At 36.8% G+C, this 19,190-nt stretch overlaps 1 protein-coding gene and 1 pseudogene across 1 annotated transcript; both read left to right on the forward strand.

Moving 5' to 3' along the window:
• The first annotated feature begins 2,261 nt into the window (after window positions 1-2,261).
• On the forward strand, window positions 2,262-9,367 carry LOC137741619 (probable disease resistance protein At4g27220; annotated as a pseudogene).
• Window positions 9,368-12,963: 3,596 nt separating this feature from the next.
• Window positions 12,964-15,689, forward strand: LOC137718143 (F-box protein CPR1-like). The gene is made up of 3 exons (XM_068457649.1): window positions 12,964-14,909; window positions 15,050-15,098; window positions 15,187-15,689. Exons 1-3 carry the CDS (start codon window positions 13,248-13,250, stop codon window positions 15,381-15,383), a joined length of 1,908 nt encoding a protein of 635 aa, XP_068313750.1. The 5' UTR covers window positions 12,964-13,247; the 3' UTR covers window positions 15,384-15,689.
• Window positions 15,690-19,190: the final 3,501 nt, after the last annotated feature.

The following is a 19,190-nucleotide window of genomic DNA, read 5'->3' on the forward strand; positions in this document are numbered from 1 at the left end:
ACTTAATTAACATTCCTACTCCCACTACAAATGAAAATCAATACAAATCTGAAATTCAGTATATAACTTGTTACATATCACTATCAAGTTTTCAATTTATAGGCAAAAGAAACTGCATGCATGTGTAGACATGCTGTTAGAAATTTGAAACCAACACATGCTGTGAGAAATTTGAAACCAACACATGCTGTGAGAAATTTGAAACTAACATAGATTATTGTTTTGTTTCCATTTAAAGAAGTCACCAACAAATCACATATATACATTTTCAAGTACTCCATCACGACCATTACACATGCAACCTTCCCCCATCTAAATAATAAATTAATTTCCAATCAAGCCAAGGCTGCTGAGGAACCTTCATTCGACTTGAATGTCATGAATACCAATCAATCAGAAACCCACTTAGTATTATGACTATTTTTCCCTTTATGGTAAATATGAAATTAAATTGAAGAATTCCTAATTATTTACCTATGATATTGATGTTTCAAACACTTTTTTTTTTTGGTTGAATTGTATAGTCTATATCTATGAAAAATATTTACTTAACATCTTCATCTAATTACCTATAAGATAGATAGCTATGGATAAAGATACCAAGACAATTATATACCTAAAGCAAAGATATATAAACACGATTATGAGTTATCACCATAACAAGTTCTAAGACATGTAGAAGCAAAAAGAAAATATACTACATGTAGTTGTTGGCATTTTTGATTGGGTATTTCAATATACAACCCCTCATTGATCATGTTAATATCATTCTTAATGATTTCTTCTAATCTCAATTTCAATTTTGTTTGCAAACCAAAAACTAATGCATTGAAGCGGTTATAATATTGGGGCTATAAATTAGACTTTCTCTTTAAATATGCCATCTTGATTAACCCATTAATTGGGCAATTATATTGGCTAACGTTTTTAGACCATGCTTAATCATGTATACTTTTCTCATAGTCTATGTAATACCAACTCTTCAAGCCGTGAGGATTATGGTTGATCTTTTTACCTAGACTACTCCTAAATTTGGTGGGCCGGAGATCGAACCTCACATCCCCATCTTGGGATCTATCCAGATGATGGGTCGTGAGGATGCAACAAATTTGAAATCGCGTCCGCTATATGGTGGTGAAATGTAAATTATTTGAAATTTGCATGCTGTAAAATAATAATGTGTAAATAAATATACACATGCACTGAAACCATCAACTGAAAATATGACTTTACCCCTTGAAATTCAATTTTCTTTAACTAAAGCTCATCATAGTTTATTTTCCTAACAAAAACTCAATGACTTTACATATATATTTTTTTGCTTCTCCTGTTTATATTGTTAGAAAGCTCTTATTAACTCTTTCCCATTTCCCATTGAAGTTATCTGCTCATATATTTGCATTGTTGTGCATAATCTGCCCTCCTTGTGCATGCTAACATTCAACATTCAACATTCAAATTTTCTAGCAAATTCGTGAAGCACCACTACAGTATCAGACATATGATTTGTTGTTGAACAAGGCATATGTGACGACCCATCTCAAATTAAAATATATTTTATCCTTGAACGCGTGGAAATGACGATGTTGCCCTTGAAATGTTGTAGTACGATTGTGTAATCAGGCTAAAGCAATTGACCAACCGCCATATCTCCCACAAATTTGGACCCGATTAGAATTTGGGTTTGTTTTAGTTGATTTTCTTTTGTCCTAAACCTCAATGCCCAATTAGGGCCTTGGCTCTTTTTATTTTGGCCTATTCCGTTGGACACATATGCATACACGTACAACCTTCTTCCCTTTTCTCTCTTTTTCTTGAAAATTATTTCCGTCCGTACAACAGAGTCTTCAACCTTCAAACACCATCAAAACACCACAAATCGAACTTCTAAGGACCACCTTTGGATTCCTTGCAAGCCTACGAACCTAATTATACCAGTTGTTCAAAGAAAGGATGTCGGGAACTTGAGAACTCGCAAGCTCCGGCGAGGTACTCTATTACTCCAACGTGATTGTGGATCTTTCACGATGTTTTAAAGCTCAAAGAGGGTCCTAAACGTTTCTACTAGGATCCTAGGCTAGTTTTGGAGTGGTTAGAACGTCGAAACGCTTGGGTCTGTCGAGTTTCAGGTTTGGCCGGTTGTGTCGAGCTATTTTCCGACCACTTTTTATCGGTTTTAGGACCTCTAAGAGGTAAGATCGTGTTCTTCTAGTTCAGGGCTTCCATTTGATATAAAATTCGTGAAATTTGGTGTTGAAACGATGGAGATATCAAGATTCAAAGTTTTTTCCAGAAACTGGCGAGTGCAGCGGTGGCCGGCGACGGAATCTAGCAAAACCACCGAAGAAGACAGAGCATATTCCGTCAACCTTGAAGGAATATTCTTAATGGCGTCAGGTATATTTAATGGAATATTCCCTAACGGCATTAGGGTTACCATCAGCATGCCAGTCACGTGCCTGCACGTGGGATGTTGAAATTTTTTTCTAAAAATATGGGGACGCTCGTGGTGTTAAGTAGGCCACGATGGTATATTCAAACACCCAATTGAGCAACGTATGAGAAGTTATTTCATAGTGATGGTTATGTGCTTAAAAGTAACGTTAAAATAGTTGTTTCACATATAGGTGAGACGTTTCCAGAGGACGAGCGCAGCCAGGCGAGACTTGGGGGTTACGACCTGGCTACATACCAATGAGTGAGCTTTTTTGGTTTTACGTATATACATATATATGCCTTATGTTTCCCAAAAACTGTTTAAATGGTTTTTACGTTTTAAATACCACGTCGTATGCATTACATATTGGTATAGGCTATAATATAGTTGTGCATATTATTGCTCGACGCGGTGGACGCTCAGGTAAGCTTCAGGTGAGTATATAGTGATGATTGTGATGGTAGTGTGTATGATTATGATGAGTTGCTTTTAGTGATTTATATCTTGCACCCCGGTGTTAGTGCTCCGCCCAAGGGTGGGGCCTAGCCTTTACATGATCGTTCACCTCCTGCACCACACACTCACCTTGGATCCAAGGCAAGTGTCAGCCTGTTGTACAGACCACATTAGGTGGTTCCGACTCGTAGGTGACTTGCAATACTTCGCACAGCCTTTACGTGATCGTAGCACTTGAGCGTACTGATTTACACCTAGCTTGTCGTACATACCACATAGGTGGTTCCGACTCGTGTGTAGGATTTGATTTGATTTGATTGTTGAGTTATTGATTCAACCGTTCAGGTCACGTTAGGTGACTCTGGCTGATATGTCACTTTATATTAGTGCAATTCACCTGGCTTACTTATTCATGCTTGAGATGATTGTCATGGCATACACATGGTTTGGTTATTCTCGAGTATAGTTTTCATATATGTTTATAACATTATTTTTTGGGAAACTTATACGGGTTTTACAGTGAGGGGTTATTACATTTGAAAAGATAAATGGTTTTGAAAGTTTGTTTTGGCCCAATCACATTTTCTGTTTTGCGCCCCTCCAGGTTCTAGATAGAAGTTTGTGTTGGTGGTTCACGAGGGCTTCACGGCAGTTCTGATAAACATCCACCAATGTTGGGTTTCTTTTATGATCCATATAATTATTACTTAGTCTTCGGGACTGCACTTTGATACCTATGCTCTGTTTGTGTGTGTCTTTACTCTAATCACTTTCACTCGTACTTATAAGCCAGTCTAAGGTAAGATGACTATTGGTTTTAGTTATTTGCATTCTCATATCGTTACCACTTTCACACAACGTGCATGGTTACGTCACCCTCACGTGATGACCAGCATGCCTCGATCGAGGTCGAGGTGTGTCAGCATAGATTTCAAAATTTCAATTTTACTCTGCCAGACAGTTGCATTGCGTTGATTTACGATACAGGTATGTATGTACTTCTCGAAAATTTCTATCCAATATTTGTTGTTATAGTCGTTTCTTTTTACCCTGCCTGACCAAGAAACAAAAGTGTTAGTTTTACATTCTAGTGCCTGCTGGAAATTGTATTTCAATCTCCAGCTTAACAATTTTATTGATTAGGTTTTGACTTCACACAATTTTGTATTTTTAGATGCCTAAAATACCCCTAATAACTTATGTCAGATTAAAAATAAAATTTAATATCATGATTTCATTGCATATTAATAATAAAGGTATATGATTCTAGGGTTTTCATTTATTTTATTTTTTTTCCTTTTTAAATTCCTTAGTTGCTTTTCAAATTTGCATAAATTAGGATTTTTTTTTTTTTTTTTTTTTTGTGGTTTAGTTTTTCCGTTTTCAAAATATGTGAGCATTAGTTACCATAAAAAATATATATATAAGAATGTTTTTTTTTTCAAAATTATTTAATTATATTCTATATAAATATGGGTAAATTATTTTACTACACATATATAATAACAATAAAATGTGCTTAATGTATGTAATAATACATGGAAAATAATTTTACCTACAACATAAAGGATGTGATTTGGTTCAAGATTTATTTTACCTATATTTCACATATAGGTACGAGGAAATTATTTTATGTAGATTAAAGTACCTACTTAAGGATAAAGAATGTGATTTGGTTCAAGATTTAATTTACAGTTATTTCAAATATATAGATATAAGTAAGGGGAGTTTTGATCTAGATACAACATCCCTAGCATTTAGACTTTTTATTAAACTATTTTCTACAATTTTGGTGCCATATTTTCTAAAATGTCCTCTTTTCGAAATTCAAATTACATGAAGTGCCATTGATCTACTAATTTATTCAAAAAGTAGCTCCGAAATCTAGCCTTCTTTAAACCAAATTTATTATTTTTATTAATCCAAAACAAAGAGACATATTATTAAGTTATCAACCAATGATATGTACCAAAAATTAAAATTAAACAAACCAATACTAAAATCAAACGTACCATAAACTAGAATTAAACGTACCAACACTAAAACTAAACGTACCATTCAACGATATATACAAAATAATTCTCTCAATAAAATGTAGAAATAATAATTTAAAAAATATAAACATCAACCATTTTCATTATCTTGAAGGTAAAATTATATTTTAATATTAGGAGAAAAAAATATTTTTGACGAAGAAATTATAACAAAGAGATAATTTGAGAAATATTTTGAATGAAGAAATTATAACAAAGAGATAATTTGATAAGCATCAGGGGGAACTTTGTAGCAAGGCTTCATATCGTTACGAGTTTGAGCTAAGTGATGCTTAAGCCTTAAGGTATGAGTCATAGAGGAAAACTAACAAAGATCAACACAAAACTCAAACAAAAGATAAAGATAGAGAAAAAAATTGATAAGTTTTCTGGCTGGGCTCAAAACTGTCATAAACAGTGGGTGATGCCTGATGGAGGAAGGAGGCTTGAAATTTGAAACGAACCATGAGGACTGCTGAAAAAAAAAAAAAAAAAAAAAAAAAAAAAAAAAAAACTAGAGGAGGTGTGAGGTCTACGGTAATGGGATGAGGATGAACAAAAAAAACAATAAAACAAAAATATAAACAAATAAAAAAACTGTAAAAACCCCGATATATCATGTTGCTTATCATATTGTGTAAGCTTCACAATGAGCTTGCAATAATGTGGTTCAAATTCGCCTGTGGCAAGAACCAAACCTGACCTCTCACTTACAAGTGAAGATAAATACTATTAGACCGTAGTATTAAGTGACAATACAACTTATATTTAAACTGGACAAAAATATATGATTATTAATGTTGTGTTGGGGTGCTTCTTTGGTTTAGGCATTAGAGCACTGAGCACGAGACTTAGAAAAGCTACCAACAAAGAGGAGCATTACAGCCGTAGTCTTTGACTTCAGAAGGCAACGGAAATTATAATTTCAATTGCCTTAGAAATTGGAAGTCTTCAGGGTGAGATAAAAAAGCTTTTCGACAAGAAAGATGGAGTGCAAGGATTGGTAGATGCTGGCATGCGGCCCAAAGGAACGGTGAAAGTATCAAACCTGATGTTCAGAGTTGGCCAAAGAATGTGAACGACATGATCCAGAAAGTGTTTCATTTTGAGGATGAAATTAACAAGAAAAGGCAATGTATGAATCGATGGAGTTTGAGTCGGAAAGCCTATAAGATTACACAACATGTTATTCAGCTCCAAAACGACGGCGCATTTGAAAATGTGGCCCATCCTGCACCTCCACGAGAGATATGGTCAACATTAAAGAAAGGTTTTTAAGGATTTTAAGTCCAGAATGGCATACATGAATGAGGTGATAGAGGGTTTGAAGAGGGAAGAAGTACGAATGATCGGGATTTGTGGAATGGGGGGTGTAGGTAAAACCACAATGGTGAAAGAAATCATCGTAAGATTGGCAAAACTAGACTTGTTTGATAAAATTGTAATGGCAACTGTGTCTCAAAGTCCAAGTACTAGGATGATCCAGTCGGAAATTGCAAACAAAATAGGTTTGAAATTTGAGGAGGAATCCGAGCCCGGAAGAGCACTAAAGCGACATGGGAGACTCATGGAAATAAGGAGGATCCTGATTGTATTAGATGATGTCTGGACATAGCCTGATTTTGAGGCTATAGGACTCCCTTCTGGAGATGTTCATAAGGGGTGCAAAGTTTTGTTGACATCACGAGATTGGGAAGTCTGCAACAGGATGGGAAGTCAACAAATTATTGCAGTCCCGACTTTAATAACAGAAGAATCACAGGAACTCTTTCGAGAAATGGTAGGTGAATCCTTCAATGATCCTGATTTACGTTCCACCGCAAAAGATGTCGTGAAGGAATGTGGAGGTTTACCTATTGCAATTGTAACTGTTGGAAAAGCCCTAGAAAAGAAAACGAAGCATGAATGGGATGATGCCCTCAATCAACTGCGAAATTCTAACCCAGTGGACAGCAAAGTTTATTCTAGCACAAAATGGAGTCATGATAGATTGGAGAGTGATGAAGCCAAGTCATGTCTTGTACGTTGTTGTTTATTTCCAGAAGATTATGATATTCCCATTAAGTATTTGGTTCGATATAGGTGGGGTCGAGGATATTTTAGCAACAACTTTACTTTGGAAGATACAAGAAATAGAGTGCATTCGTTGGTTGACCAACTACAAAGAAGGTTTTTGTTGATAGATGGTATCACGGATGAGACTAAGAAAATGCATGACATAGTTCGCGATGTTGCTATATTGATTGCTTCAAGAGATCCACATGGATTTCTGATAAGAAGTCATGCTGGGTGGCCAAATTTACCTACATATGACCATTACACTAGATTCTCACTTGTTGGCGAATTGGAGATTCAAGATGGTTTGAAATGCCCAAAACTTGAGCTTCTACAGATGATGGAAGGATGTTTTTCAGATGGTAGCATGGACATCACTTGTAAGGCGATGAAAGATACAAGTGATGAAAGAAGTGAAGGTTTTAGCTTTGGTGGAAATGGAAGACCTAGGCTCATTAGGATCACTAGGATTACTGAAGAACCTGCGGACCTTGTGCCTAGATGGGTCTGCATTTGATGGCATGTCTACTGATGTTATTGGGAGTTTGAAGAATTTAGAAATCCTCGGCTTTCGGGATTGTTATCCATGCGTGAGTTGCCGAGGGAAATTGGACAACTTAAACAGTTAAGGTTGTTAGATACGACAAATTGCCTTACTCTGGTGATTCCACATGGTATCTTCTCCAGCTTATGTAGACTTGAAGAGTAGTATATGTACAAAAGCTTTACAAAATGAGAAATTGGAACAGGAAGAGAAGATAAGTTGATGGCAAGCATTTCTGAGGTGATGTCAATGTCATCCACTTGTCGCCGAAAGACGTAGTCTTGAAATAAAATTCCATATATACTTTGGAACTGGGGCAATGGATTTTTGGGAGGTGATTGATGGAGGTGGTGAAAGTCATAGGAAGTTGATGACGACAACGTATGCGTTCGAAAATTGTTTGGTGATTGATGAAGGTGGTGCAAGGGAGTTGATGGAGAGTCAAGCAGTTAAGAATTTTGTTGAAAAAGTCTAAAAAATTGATTTTGCACAATGTTAAGAATTTCTTTATCCTCACTGATTTAGACCAAGAGGGATTTCAAGATTTGTATCTTTTGAATTTTCCAAATACCGAGTATCTTGCAAATGGAACAAGTGTCAGTTAGTCAACTTTTGGAGGGATTTTTGACCAACCTAAGATTCCTTCATTTGCAATATTGTCACGTCTTAAAATATGTCTTTTCATTATCAACAGTGAGAAACTTGGTACAACTCCATGAATTAAATATTTTTTCATGTGATCAAATGTAAGAAATTGTGTCGAAGCAGGGGAGGGAACATGAGGAGGAAGCCAATATGATATCTTTCGATAAATTAACCAATTTGAGTCTCTAAGTCTACGGAGTTTGGTTGGTTTCTTTCAAGCCAACAAGCTATACTCCAACCAACAGGTATGTCCCACTCTCCAATCTCTATGATATGAGGAGGCAGCCGATGTGTGGAAATTTGAAATTGTTACGAAATGCTTAAGTTGGTGAATAATTTTTCTTTAACTGATCATGATTTTTCTTTTTCAGGAAACAACGCCAAGGGTTGAGCATCAATCTGCAGGAATGTTTGAAAAAGCAATATTTCCATCCAGTGCATTTCATGGTTACCAAGTTTAGAAGAGGAACAATTGAAGTTTATGAAGTTTGAAGACGTGCTATTTGATCTGAAAATCCATATAGTTGCGGATGGGCAGATAGCTCCAACATTTCCCCAGTTACGTAAGTTGAAGATATTATATTGTACGCTTACAAGAACATAGAATACAATATACAATAAAGTGTAGTAGATTTGTGGATTGTTTCAAGAACCCAAGTGTGGGTGCTTCAGGACTACGAAAGATAGTCAATGATTCAGAGAAACTAAATAACTTATTGAATCGTTAATGCCAAAAAGTGAGCTTGAGGCCAATAATTTTAGATTAATTGTCAGATTAGTGGACTGTTGGTCACTTTAATTAATTCAATAGATTGAGACCATTTGGGGTCGATCATAGAAGCAAAAATAATTATAACATATGGGTTAAAATTATTTAAAATGCCAAAAATTAGCATTGGATCGAAAAATGATAGCCCAAAAAAATTTGGGCTTGGGTTCGGCTGCAAACGGGCAGCCCACTGGTGGCTGCAGGCCACGGGCCGAGAGAACTGGGTAAGCCCAGCAGCCAAGGCTGCTGCCATTGGGCCAAAAGGGTGCGCAGGGACAAGCCCAGCCGAAGCTGGCTTATGGGTTATCACACGGAAGACCCAGCCGAAGCTGGAGCCTGGTCTTTGGGTCGGGGGAAGAAGCCCAACCATTTGTGCTGGCTGTGGTTGCGAGCCGGGCAAGATCAAAGCCCAGCAAGCTGCGAGCTGAGCTGAAATAGGCTTGAGTGGGCCAGGGCTTCAGGCCCATGTCAGGGGACAAGCCCAACATGCTTCTGGTGTGCGGGTTTGGGCTGGATTAGTCCAGGGCTTCAGGATCGTATAGCATACAACCCAAGCGGAAGCTTGGTAGAGTCCGAAGGATGCAGCAAGCCCAGAGGGCTGCGTACAAGGTCTGAGACACTAAAACGGTGTCGTCCCACGATTTGTCGCCACACGGTGGTGCTGTGGTGATGCAACGGTGGTGCTGCAATTTTCCCTTTTTCTTCTTTTTTTTCTTCGAATATCTAGGGTTAAAACACTAATTACTTCTAAATTAATTTTGATTCTTTGACTCACAATTCCACATAGCATATATGTGTAATGCATGAACAATTATATATATTCACAAAATATATAAACATATATACGACATATAATTGGAAGGAAAATATAAATATAAGCGGTTCATGCATCAAGGTTTTTTCCAAATATCTTAATTTATTTTAGAAGAACCTAATTGGTAGAAAACGATTGAAATCCCTTGAATTTGTAGAAGACAGCCTCCTTCTACGATCCTTCTGTCCCTTAGCTTTTGGCAAAAACGTGATGATAACGTATTGTATGCCTATTTAACTGAGCTATCTAAGGCATAGAAAGAGGGGGCCGGCGGCAACAAGAGAGAGAGAGAGAGTTAATTATAAGATGTGTGTTGTATCACCTCCCCCCCTTATGATTTTATTTATAGTGGTAGGATGGGTAGAATCCTTACCTTTTTAGTATTAGATCTTTTAATAGGTGATCAACTCCTAATGGTAACTACAAGATACTCTTAGATATACTAGGATTTACACAATCATATTCCTAATCTAATAGGACTACAACAAATATGAAAAAAAAATGGTATTACTATTGCGTGGTTTCCATGCTTTCTCACAAATGGGAAAAATAGGTGTAAAAAAAAATAAAAAAAAAATTACTCTAACCTAAAAGTTAGCTTACTCATCAATCTAATACAGAAAGTAAATTGGGGTAGCAATGTACTCAATAGGTTTAAAATTGAAGAAATAAAATATTAAACGAATGCTTATGGTTTTGGATATGGATGACAACGGTTTAGTTTGGGAACGAAAATGTTATATTCATCCCCATAACCACTAAAATTAACCATATCCATACCCGCAAATTAACCATCGGGTATTATCCATAACCATACCCATCGGATAACGAATTTCCCATCGGTTAACGGTTATATCTATCTTCTTTAATACAAAAAATATATTCATCCAATTGACACATGATAATTTAGTAAATATTATTTTCGTCATTAAATATTAGATGTATAAAATGATTTAATAAATGGATCTTGTGGAGCATAAAATTAAAATGAAGTCCAAAATATACCCGAATTTTCATACCCAAATTCAATCCATTCAGGCAGTTATCCACGGTTATCGAGTTTAACAGTTAGAATTGCCATCCCTAGTTTGGATCTTTTATCTAACTTTCTATTGAGGGAAACAACACATGTGAATAAAACACATGTTAGTCAATGGTTTTGGGTCTTTTTTCTAACTTTATATTGAGGGAAACAACATATGTGATTAAGGCAAGTGATTTAATGATTTATATCTTATGGACTAGGCTAGTCTTACCATAGTATACTTTAAATAATAACGTTAATAATACTAGAATAGTAAGAGTGTAATCGTGTAATAAGACAATCTTAAATTCTTAATAGAAAGCATAGCTGACAGATAAGATGCATATATACCTTCCACCAAGTGCAGAAAATGAAATAGAGATACAATGTATTTATATCTCGATACACTAAAATGGACATGATTCATATCTATTCCATAAAGAATGCAAATATTCCACATTTTTCGAATAACGTATATTCACAATATGACTCGGGCTAAAATGAAGTCCTGTCTAATTCACATTCGTCATGTGGACATGACGTGACAAAATAAAATGAACTTAGGCTAAAATCAAATAACATGACGCCCACAAACAAATAATGAATGATATCGAGCCAGCCCAACTGTAAGGTTGTGGGGTCAAATAACACAAGTCTCACACTTGGTCACATCCATCCAACCTAAGATAATTTTCCATCATGGTTGGAGGTTGTGGGTTTGAACAATTCAACTCTCACACTTTGGTCTATAATTTTACAAAACTAAGGCGTTTTATAAGATGCAAACTTTGCGTGCGACCTTGCATTAGAAACGCCCATAAATTTGAAGTTGAACTTAAAACAAATCCCTCCCAGTTGCATTGCACCATTCACAGTCATAAAGCAGAACAGAACGCCGGCCGGCACGGCCTCCATTGAATTCTTCTCCTGCGGGGGTCTCTTTCATCCCTGGTAATTTCTACAACAATTAATTAAATCTTTAATTACTAATCTAAATCAGTTTCTATGATGATTATATATATACACACACACACGCACAACCCCATGTATAATTGAACCTTGCTTCCAAAAATTAATCGAAGTTTTGATCTAAAATCTTAATCGGTTTCCTGTATATGATTTTTTTCTTCTTAGAAATCTTAATTAAAAAGTTTTATAATTTGTCGTTTAAGGGAGAGCGCGAGTAGTGTTACAGCAGCAAAATGAAAATGGGACAATATATGTTGGTGAAAATCCTACCATCTCTGCCTCCCAAAACTCTGATGTGATTCAAATGTGTCTCTAAAATGTAAAGTAAATTGGTAGACCTTTTGTGATATTCTATCCCGAAATTTAGTATTTATTTTATTTTTTAGAGTATTTCAGAGATTGAATTGAAGTTAGTTCGTTAAATTCTCCGTTTTTTTAGAAAAGAACAAAGTTAGGGGTATTTTGGTCATTTCAAATTAGTCGACCTTTTCGGTCAACTCTTGAGTTGGTTAGATAGAGCTCGATCTAAGAACACGTAGGCACAAATGGATTCCAATTCCGAGTAAGAATGAAGAAGTTTGAAGAGTTTTAAGTTGGCGGGCATTTTAGTAATTTGATCAAAGTTCTATAAATGGAGGTGCAGCTTCTGAAAGATTCCAAAAGCTTTCCATAATGGGAAGGGACCTGCTGACCCGTTTTGAGGGTGATCGGGTTGTCGACCCGCCAACTTGACCCGCTCATATCTCCTTCATTAGATAGATAAGATGCATGCATACCTTTCACCAAATTACTTTAGTCTAAAATGGAGGTTCAATTGCTACCAAATGCTCAATTGCTAGTGTAGAACAAAAAAATAGATACAATGAATGCATATCTCAATATACTAAAATTTACATGATTCGTATCTATTCCAAGGAATGCAAATATTATACACTTTTTCTGAATAATATATCTTCATAGTATAATGCAGACTGAAATCAAGGTATAATCCAAATTCGTCATGTGGACACGATGTGAAAGAAGAAATGAACCCGGGCTAAAATCAAATAACATGTACCATGAGACCCACAAAGAAACCAATGAATGATATTGGGTGGGCCCAACTTTTGAGGTTGTGGTTCAAGAAACGCAACTCTCACACTCGGTCTATCATTTTAGAAAATTAAAGAGTTGAAATTAAAACAAAACCCTCCCAGTGGCGTTGCACCCACTCGAAGAGCAGAACACAAAGCCAGCTCCTTCTCCGGCGGTAATTTCTGCAACAATTAATTAAAATCTTTACTCACTAATCCTAATCAGTTTCTATGGTGATGATATACACACACGCAGATCAGCATGTATGCAATTGAACCTTGCTTCCGAGAATTAATCAAAGATTTGATCTAAAATCTGAATCAGTTTACTGTTTGTGATTTTTCTTCTTAGAAATCTTAATTAAAAAGTTTTCATAATTTGTTGTTTATCGTTCGAGGGAGAGCTCGAGTGGTGTTGCAGCAGCAAAATGAAAATGGGACAAGATATGTTGGTGAAAATCCTGCTAACTCTGCCTCCCAAAACTCTGATGCGATTCAAATGTGTCTCTAAATGGTGGTTTGCTCTCATCAACAATCCGGGTTTCGTGTCAAAGCACCTCTCCAACTCCGCAAACAACAATCTCACCACTCTCCACGTCTTTTTGGCGCGATTAGTAGTGCAGCGGCAGCATGAGGAGGAGGAGAACCCCAAGTGTAACAGCACCACTAAGAAGGAGGAGACTGAAGAAGTATTATCAATTCTTGAGTTTTTCAGAGACGACGATAATACTGATGACGAGCATAGCAATAGCTGCTCTCTTGTTGGTGTCCAGGACATCATTATTCCTCAATCTTTCATTCAAAATATCGGAGTCCCGGAACAACCATTTGGTATCCAAGGCCACTGCAATGGCATCGTTTTACTATCTAGTGAGGATAGCCTAGTTTTATGCAATCCCGGAATTGGGGAATTCAATCGTATTCCCGACGAGCCATACCTTCCAATGTGGCCCTTGGACCAGCCGGATGATCACGATGGGCAAGAACATATGGAAACTGGTTTTCATACTGGATTTGGCTATGATCCCGTGTCTAATGAGTACAAAGTTGTGACCTTTACTACTTATTTTCAAGAGGTAGATGAAGACTGCCGGACATTTCTTAGTCGGCACAAAGCAGTAGTATACACCATGGGTTGTGATTTTTGGGAAGAGATCAACACAGATTCTTTAGAAACCGAAACTACTTTGTTTTGGCCTAAGTATTTCCAGATGTCCTTCAAGGGAATGTGTTATTGGCTGGGAATTGAGCAAGATAAGGAATTATTTCCATTTGACGCAGTTGGGCATCGATTCCATGCGAATGGGACATTGATCATTTCGTTCGATACAAGTCGTGAGGTATTTCACGGTATACCCTTACCATCTGAGCTCCAACAGTTTGTCCGGTCGGATCACCTTTATTTGAAGCTTACTGTTTGGAATGAATCAGTTGCTTTTTTTGCCCTTGCTGTGAACGATCGTCGATATCCTGAACCTTATGAAATGTGGGTGATGGATGATGACTTTAAGGGTGCTTGGACAAAACACTTTACTATTGAGGGCACAGATGATCAGATACGTAGGTCTAAACCCTTGGCGTTGTGGGGCGATGAGTGTCTTATGGTTGACAGTCATGAGCACGTAGTTTTCTTTAATCTTTGTACCAAAAAGCTTAAGCACCTTCCCATTGAAACAGAACTTAAACATTATATTGTTGTTTATGTGAATAGCATAGTTTCGGTCATGGGACGCAGCCACAAGCTTAAGAGCATAGAGAATACTTGCTCAGATAAAGATGAAGATGCGATGGTGGTGGTAGACGGGAAGAGGGAAAGCTGCCGGAGGTGGTACTCGTATTCGGTTTGGGCCATTCCACCGGCTGATGTTTCCCATAGAATCAAGAAGGTGATGGAGGGCCTCCAGGCAGAGTTTGGTGGGCCGGAGATCGAACCTCACATCCCCATCTTGGGATCTATCCAGATGATGAGTCGTGAGGATGCCCTTAACAAGTTTAAATTTGCTCCTATGGATGACATCGTTGTTAAAGTTGATCGGGTGGTAACTAAGAATTACTATCATCAGTGTGTTTCACTATTGATGGATCGAAAGGTATATATTTTCTCGATCCCTTGTTAATACATACTCATTTTCTTGATGTTTTGTTTTGTTCTGTTTTGTCTCCTTTTCATCTTTCTCGTTTTGTTTTGAGCTTGAATAGACTCACTTATCATTACACCTTCTTTTCTTAGTTATTTGAAAATGCCCAAAGTTGGAGCTACCATTTCGGTTTCTACAACAGTAAGTTGTTGTTTACAGTAACTTAATTTCTTAAAGTGTTGACGGGAATGTACGTATGTAATCTACGTGTGTGCAATATTTGATGCAGGTTCTATGCCATATTTGAGTCTCCTCTACGGGAAGTTGACGGAAGAAGAAAGGAAAAAAGCTGGAGAAATTGTTAATATTCTCGACGAGAGCATTACTAGCTTGACCTTCCGCATAACTCACTTTGCATTGTATGAAATTGACAACGATGACAGATCTCTGAAATCTTGGACCAAGATTGCTGAAATCGGTCGTTAGACAAGTTCTCCGGTTGCATATATATGCATAGCACATTAGCACTTGGCACTACAAAAAATATGGGCACTATGCACTAAATTATTTGTGCCCTTTAAGGCCGAAGAGCACCAACATATGTGCTCATAGAATAACAGCAACAGTGCAGCAACAATAATTCTATGCGTTCCCTTTATGAGTGTGTCCTTTGGTTGAAGGGCACAATATAGTTGTTTGTGTTATTAAGGCAAAGCACAATAGAGCCTTATTTGTGCCTTCATTCTGACAGGTCTGACTGCCCTTTTCAAATGATTGGGCACTTTTGTGTAATTGTGCCCTATACCAAATTTATTTAAAAAGAATTGATTTTTTTTCACATGAATTACATCCAAGTTCCTGCCCACTCACATACTAATTATATCGATCTATAAATAAAAAAATCTTAAACTGCATCAATTGAGAAGAAAATTGAAAAAAGGAAAGGAAAAAAAAACCTTAAACTCAAATTCACGAATTGGGTGAGGTATTAAGATTATAAACAATATCTGAAGAGAATAGAATGAGTTTAACTAGGTAATATTAAGCGAATGAAGTTGTCTAACATTTTACAAGATAACAGCATTCTAAATCTACCAAAATTGAGGTCCTCCTATCTCAACCTCCACATGAATATCATGCAATATTAGCACCAATATATTTCTCTGGACAACCTCCACTGCCATTTTTTCTGCTAGCATTATACGCATTATTGGAAGAAGTATGTCAACTAGGGTTAGGTTGTATATCCACTGTACAAGTTGTTAACCTAGTCTTAGGGTGATGTTTTGATGTACCGTGTAGAGTGGTTGTTTTCTACCATCTTCTGCATTGGTATCACCAATAGTTAGTCTCTTGTTGTCATACCCCTTAATTCAAGGGATGTGTATCTTGTTGATTTTTAGCTTGTTTGTTAGCTTTAGGCGTAAATCAAGGAAGGATATGAAGTCTTGTTCCTACTCTTCACGCATATATATTGGTTAGGTCTCTTGTACTTCTCTTTAATTCTAAGATATGTGTTGTATCACCCCCTTATGCATTTATTTATAATGGTAGGATGGGTAGAATCCTTAACTTTTTAGTTTTCCATCTCTTAATAGGTGATCAACTCCTAATGGTAACTATAAGATACTCCTAGATATATTAAGATTTAGACAATCACATTCCTAATTTGATAGGACTGCAACAAATATGAAAAAAAAAATGGTATTAATATTGCGTGGTTTCCATGCATTCCTCACAAATGGGAAAAATAGATGTTAAAAAAAAAAAGAAAAAAAAGGAAAATCTCTAACCTAAAATGTTAGCTTACTCATCAATCTAATATGGAAAGTAAATTGGGGGTAGCATTGTACTCAATAGGTTTAAAATTGAAGAAATAAAATATTAAACAAATGCTTATGGTTTTGGATCTTTTATCTAACTTTCTATTGAGGGGAAACAACACATGTGAATAAAGCAAATGTTAGTCAATGGTTTTGGGTCTTTTTTCTAACTTTCTATTGAGGGAAACAACATATGTGATTAAAGCAAGTGATTTAATGATTTATATCTTAGGGACTAGGCTAGTCTTACCATAGTATACTTTAAATAATATCGTTAATAATACTAGTATAGTGTGACTGTAATTGTGTAATAAGACAATCTTAAATTCTTAATAGAAAACATAGCTGACAGATAAGATGCATATATACCTTCCACCAAATGCAAAAAAAAGAAATAGAGATACAATGTATTCATATCTTGATACACTAAAATGGACATAATTCATATCTATTCCATAAAGAATGCAAATATTCCACATTTTTCGAATAACGTATATTCACAATATGACTTGGGCTAAAATGAAGTCCTATCTAATATTTGCCGTGTAGACATGACGTGACAAAATAAAATGAACCTAAGCTAAAATCAAATAACTTGACGCCCACAAACAAATAACGAATGATATCGAGCCAGCCCAACTGTAAGGTTGTGGGTTGAATAACACAAGTCTCACACTTGGTCATATCCATCCAACCTAAGACGATGTTCCATCACGATTGGAGGTTTTGGGTTTGAACAATGCAACTCTCACACTTGTCTATAATTTTACAAAATTAAGGCGTTTTCTAAGGTGCAAACTTTGCGTGCAACCTCGCATTAGAAACGCCCATAAAATTGAAGTTGAACTTGAAACAAATCCCTCCCAGTTGCATTGCACCAATCACAGTCATAAAGCAGAACAAAACGCCGGCCGGCACGGCCTCCATCGAATCCTTCTCCTGCGGGGGTCTCTTTCATCTCTGGTAATTTCTGCAACAATTAATTAAATTTTTAATTACTAATCTAAATCAGTTTCTACGATGATTATATATATATATATATATATAGAAAGCCATGTATAATTGAACCTTGCTTCCAAAAATTAATCAAAGTTCTGATCTAAAATCTTAATCGGTTTACTGTATATGATTTTTTTCCTCTTAGAAATCTTAATTAAAAAGTTTTATAATTTGTCGTTTAAGGGAGAGCGCGAGTAGTGTTGCAGCAGCAAAATGAAAATGGGACAAGATATGTTGGTGAAAATCCTGCTAACTCTGCCTCCCAAAACTTTGATGCGATTCAAATGTGTCTCTAAATGGTGGTTTGCTCTCATCAACAATCCGGGTTTCGTGTCAAAGCACCTCTCCAACTCCGCAAACAACAATCTCACCACTCTCCACGTCTTTTTGGCGCGATTAGTAGTGCAGCGGCAGCATGAGGAGGAGGAGAACCCCAAGTGTAACAGCACCACTAAGAAGGAGGAGACTGCAGAAGTATTATCAATTCTTGAGTTTTGCAAAGACGATGATAATACTGATGACGAGCATAGCAATAGCTGCTCTCTTGTTGGTGTCCAGGACATCATTATTCCTCAATCTTTTATTCAAAAGATCGGAGTCCCGGAACAACCATTTGGTGCCAAGGCCACTGCAATGGCATCGTTTTACTATCTAGTGAGAGTAGCCTAGTTTTATGCAATCCCGGAATTGGGGAATTCAATCCTATTCCCGATGAGCCATGCCTTCCAATGTGGCCTTTGGACCAGCCGGATGATCACGATGGGCAAGAACATATGGAAACTGGTTTTCATACTGGATTTGGCTATGATCCCGTGTCTAATGAGTACAAAGTTGTGACCTTTACTACTTATTTTCAAGAGCTAGATGAAGACTGCTGGAGATTTCTTAGTCTGCACAAAGCAATAGTATACACCATGGGTTGTGATTTTTGGGAAGAGCTCAACACAGATTCTTTAGAAACCGAAACTACTTTGTTTTGGCCTAAGTATTTCCAGATGTCCTTCAAGGGAATGTGTTATTGGCTGGGAATTGAGCAAGATAAGGAATTATTTCCATTTGCCATTGTTGGGCATCGATTCCATGCGAATGGGACATTGGTCATTTCGGTCGATACAAGTCGTGAGGTATTTCACGGTATACCCTTACCATCTGAGCTCCAACAGTTTGTCCGGTCGGATCACCTTTATTTGACGCTTACTGTTTGGAATGAATCAGTTGCTTTTTTTGCCCTTGCTGTGAACGATCGTCGATATCCTGAATCTTATGAAATGTGGGTGATGGATGATGACTTTAAGGGTGCTTGGACAAAACACTTTACTATTGAGGGCACAGATGATCAGATACGTAGGTCTAGACCTGTGGCGTTGTGGGGCGATGAGTGTCTTATGGTTGACAGTGATGGACACGTAGTTTTCTTTAATCTTTGTACAAAAAGCTTAAGCATATTCCCATTGAAACAGAACATAAAGAT

The sequence above is a fragment of the Pyrus communis genome, chromosome 1 (assembly GCF_963583255.1).
Source record: "Pyrus communis chromosome 1, drPyrComm1.1, whole genome shotgun sequence".
NCBI lineage: Eukaryota > Viridiplantae > Streptophyta > Magnoliopsida > Rosales > Rosaceae > Pyrus > Pyrus communis.

Bases quoted from the DNA above. Each gene is read 5' to 3' on its own strand.
- LOC137718143 (XM_068457649.1), top strand. From the start codon at position 13,248: ATGAAAATGGGACAAGATATGTTGGTGAAAATCCTGCTAACTCTGCCT. The intron at 14,910-15,049 runs GTATATATTTTC...TTCTTTTCTTAG, and splicing joins CACTATTGATGGATCGAAAG to TTATTTGAAAATGCCCAAAG. The intron at 15,099-15,186 runs GTAAGTTGTTGT...TATTTGATGCAG, and splicing joins CCATTTCGGTTTCTACAACA to GTTCTATGCCATATTTGAGT.